We start from the raw sequence: 4,081 nt of genomic DNA on the forward strand, positions 1-4,081 counted from the left end.
AGTGTGCAAATTTTAACTGATACCAACCATCAGCACTCACACTTAGCTTCTCAGTGATAAAAAGATAATCAAGTTCATTTTTTTAATTAACCTGCACAATAGCCCTCACACTAGGGAGGGAGGGGAAGGGGAACTAAATCTTGGCGTTCAGAGACTTGCCTAAGGCGGCACAGATAGCTAGATCCAGGGGACATGACCACAGCCTCCCCCCTTCCAGCCCCGAGAGCCCTTCCCACTGCCGTGGAGGTTCCAGGTCGGCCTGGCCCTGGGACAGGTGTCAGGGTTACTCTTGTATGTGCGGCCACTTCTGTAGGAATCCTGCCTTTTGGTGCATCTTCTAGCTGAGCCATCACCTCAACTACCTGGCCCCTTGCAGACTCACTGATTGAGGGGACAGGAAAGGACGTTTCCTTTCCGTGGCCACTCCGTCTGTGCATAGACTGCCGCTTGGTTGCAGGGAGCCCATTCCGCCTCTCCTCCACCGTGCGCTCCTCTTTATCTGACGGATGCGCGTTCTTACGTCATTCACTCCGTCAACATTCACAGGCAGAGGCAGATGTGCAACTTGAAAGGCTTTATTTCCTAACTACAGGCAGCTTTCACCGGCCGAGGGCTCCCACCCGGAGCGTGGCCCAGCCGGGCTGGGAGGCGGGGCGGCCCGTGAGAGGGGGCTCGGGGGTCGCCTTCCGGGGGGGGGGGGAGGAGGGGGGAGAGGCCGCGGCGCCCTCACTGGCCCTTCCGGTGGGCGTTCTTGATGATGGCGTTTTTGAACAGCGTCACCAGGGGCGTCTGGCTCTTCTCCGAGCTCATGAAGCCGCCGTAGCGCTTGTCCTTGGGCGGGCTGCCCCAGCGGAAGTGCTCCATCTTGTAGGGCCCCTCGTCCTTCTTCAGCGCCGGCGGGGCCCCGGCCTCCGCGCCCAGCCCGTACTCGGGGCCGGCGGGGGCCGCCTCGCCCTGGGTCGCGCCCTCGGGGCTGAGCGCCGGCCCGGGCCGCTCCCGCTTGAACTCGACGGGGAAGGCCTCGGCCGACTCGTCCTCGGCGCCGTTGGGGTACACCTTCACCGGGCGCCGCTTCTTGCCCACCGGCTTGCCCCAGCGGAAGTGCTCCATGGAGTAGGAGCGCTTGCCCTCGCGCGGCCCCGGCTCGGCGCCATCGCCCGCGGCCACCGCCTCCTCCGCGCGCTTGGGGCCCGCGCCGGCCCCGCTGCTGTCGTTCCCGCGGCCGAAGCGGTCCCAGCGGAAGTGGCCCATGACGTACTTCCGGGGGTGCTCGGTCAGCAGCTGCTCCTCGCCGTTCCCGTTCCCGGGAAACACGGGCGTCTCGGCCGAGAGGTCGGCCTTGCAGGCCCGGATGCAGGCCTGCGGGAGAGCGGGGCGCGTGAGGTCACCGAGGGCCCCGCACCCGCACCCGCGCTGCGCCTGCGCCCTCCGTGCTGCGCCTGCGCCTGCGCCCTCGCGCCACGTCCCTCTCCACGTGCCCGCCTCCCTGCTGGGATGGTCTCCCTGCCCAGGACGTCTGCCCATCCCCTCTTCTTGGCATCCACGGGCATCTGAGACACAGCCTGGGCATCGTCTCTTTAGTCCCCCGGACACCTTAGTATTTCAAACACCCCATGAGCAGGGTCAACATCTTACCGGGACATGCCTCCTATATATAGGAATTAATCCATCAATGGCAGGTGGGTGGTAGTGGTTGGCACTTAATAAGTATTGAATAAATAAATATGGTTCACTATGAATCTGGGTGGGGCACTGGGCTGAAATTAGAAGGAGAATCTCCCCAGGTGTCAAAAGTAGAAATCTGACTTCCAGGGCCTGTATTTTCAGTAATGCCACAAGCTTACCCCGTGATCTGCACACCTACCTCCTGCCCTACCTACCCCAGCCATCTCCTCCTACCCTCACCCCAGCTGGCACTTTCTCTGGTTCCTTCAAGTCTGCTGAGCTGACCCCGTGCTTTCTCCAATCAGCGAGCTTTGGAACGGGATGGTTCATTTCCCCGACACCTCATTCTGACCGGAGGGAGGGGGAGAAAGCCAGGATTATTTCTGTGGCAGGGGTCATGGAGCCCGTGTCTCTGCTCTTTGAAACTGGACAAGTGGACTGTGGTCTCGGTTATTCAGGGCAATGGCCTATAGCCTGCAGCCTTGAGCTTTCAGGTACTCAGAACTGCAAAGGAGGGCTCACTCCCCACCCCCTCCCCCCCCCCCCCCCCACTCTACTGAGTTGGGAACTTTATGCTCCATGGATTTAGAATGATAACAGAATATTAATGGGAAAATAAAAATGACCTCATACTCCTCTGGACACATGAAACAGGAGGCTCAGGGAGGTGAAAAGTCCTTGGCAAGTTTCGATAGCTCCCTGGTGACAGAACTGGGTCTAGAACCCATGGGTCTGACCATGACCAGTGCTCCTTCCCTAGTGAGCTGTCACGGGAGAGGCTGTGCAGTGGGTGTCTCCAATCCTGAGTCTCTTGGGTCCCTCTGAACTGGAACTCTCAGAATTCCCTGGGCTCTTTCTTTCTGCTTTCTGTGCCGCATGCAGCTTGCTCTGTGCTTTTAAGAAAGTCTCTCTCTTTATCTTAACCTTTTGCATTCGGATGTCGAGATTAAAATTACTCTTTGAATGTATCAATAATTTGAAATATAAAAAATCCAAATAAATAAGTTTGTATAAAAAGAAACTCCAGTTTTTTATTCTACTGCCACGCTTTGTAAAATCTGGGGTATTTAAAAAATTAAATCCCGAGTAGAATAAAGGAATCGAGAAAAAAGCAAGCGAGTGCAAAGGGTTAACTCGGTGTTCCCATTGGCAAAACACACTGAACGTGATGAAATGCATTCCACCTTCCCCAGGCAGGTGCTGGCAGCAGGACGGCACTCAGTCACTGACACCAGCAGTGTGTCTTTTAGTCCTTGGCTTGCTATCATTTCTCACCTGTGCCTCCCAAAACACGCAAGTGCGCGTGCATGCATACACACACACACACACACACACACACACACACACACACACACACACACTGTGTTGACCTGGAGGGAATTCCAACCTGGCACAAAGGACCTTTACATGCTTCCTGAAAGGCTGCACCTCCCAGAAGAAGCATGAGACATTTGGCACCGGTTAGAGGGAAATGGCACCTGGGTTTTCCTTCTCCCTCTAGAGATGATTTGAGGTACCACCTAGCTGGCTGGTAGTAGATAAAAAGGGAAGAAAAATGGAATGAAATGGTAAAGTATAGGAGGAGGTTATTTTCAAAGGAATAATTTGGGAGCTAAAAGGTTGAAAATACAGGCTCAATCGAGGAGCAATTATTGTTATTACTATTATTAGTATTAACATTATTTTAATGGCAGTACCTCTAAATTGCTTACATCGAGTGAGGTCTCCATACAAGAAGCAGAGATCACTGAGCAGAAATTGTGGACCAGACCCATCTCCCTGAAGCGCTCCCTCCCCTTCTTGGTCCAATGCCGACTTCACCCTGGGGTCTGCTCCTGACCTGGGCTGCGTTACCCAGTTATCTCTGGGAATGAATCTCCCCTTGCCCCTAGCACTTCCTCTTGTGCTGTCCCAGCCCCAGCCCCAGCCCCAGCTCCATCTGATGCCCAAGCCAAGATGACAGCTGTGGCCCACGTACCAGCAGGTTACTTTCCGTGGTGAGGTCCTGACACTGGCTGCTCTCCAGACACCAGCCACGCACTTCCACGAAGGCCTGAAGCAGCAGGGCAAGCAGGAGGGCCCCCGAGCGGCTGCAGCATGATCTAGGCATTTTCCAGGCCGGCTGAGGCTCTGCAGAGGCAAACAAGATTGGTGGGACCCCTGCAAGGAGCAGAACAATGTTGGCCGCGCACCAGGAAGGATCTGGAGCCAACATTAACAACACAATCATTTGTGGACCTCAAGGCTTTTTAAGGACAGGCGCAGTTCAAGGAGAAGGTTGGTGTGCGGGGAGGTGGTCTGAGTTGTGCTAGAGACAATAGGGCAATAGGATCTCGGAAAACATGTGCAATTTCCCCTTTATCTCCTATTACAAATCAGACCCCAAAGAAGGTTAGCACTGGAAGCTATTTTAGCG

At 55.5% G+C, this 4,081-nt stretch overlaps 1 protein-coding gene across 1 annotated transcript; it reads right to left on the minus strand.

Annotated features, from left to right (window-relative positions):
* Positions 1-597: 597 nt before the first annotated feature.
* POMC (proopiomelanocortin) lies at positions 598-3,775 on the minus strand (the record flags this gene model as incomplete). The annotated part of the gene is made up of 2 exons (XM_079792809.1): positions 598-1,359; positions 3,644-3,775. The coding sequence occupies 2 exons, from the start codon at positions 3,773-3,775 to the stop codon at positions 727-729; spliced, it is 765 nt and encodes a 254-aa protein (XP_079648935.1). The 3' UTR covers positions 598-726.
* Between the last annotated feature and the right edge of the window lie 306 nt (positions 3,776-4,081).

Source organism: Cnephaeus nilssonii (assembly GCF_951640355.1).
Source record: "Cnephaeus nilssonii genome assembly, chromosome: 15".
NCBI lineage: Eukaryota > Metazoa > Chordata > Mammalia > Chiroptera > Vespertilionidae > Cnephaeus > Cnephaeus nilssonii.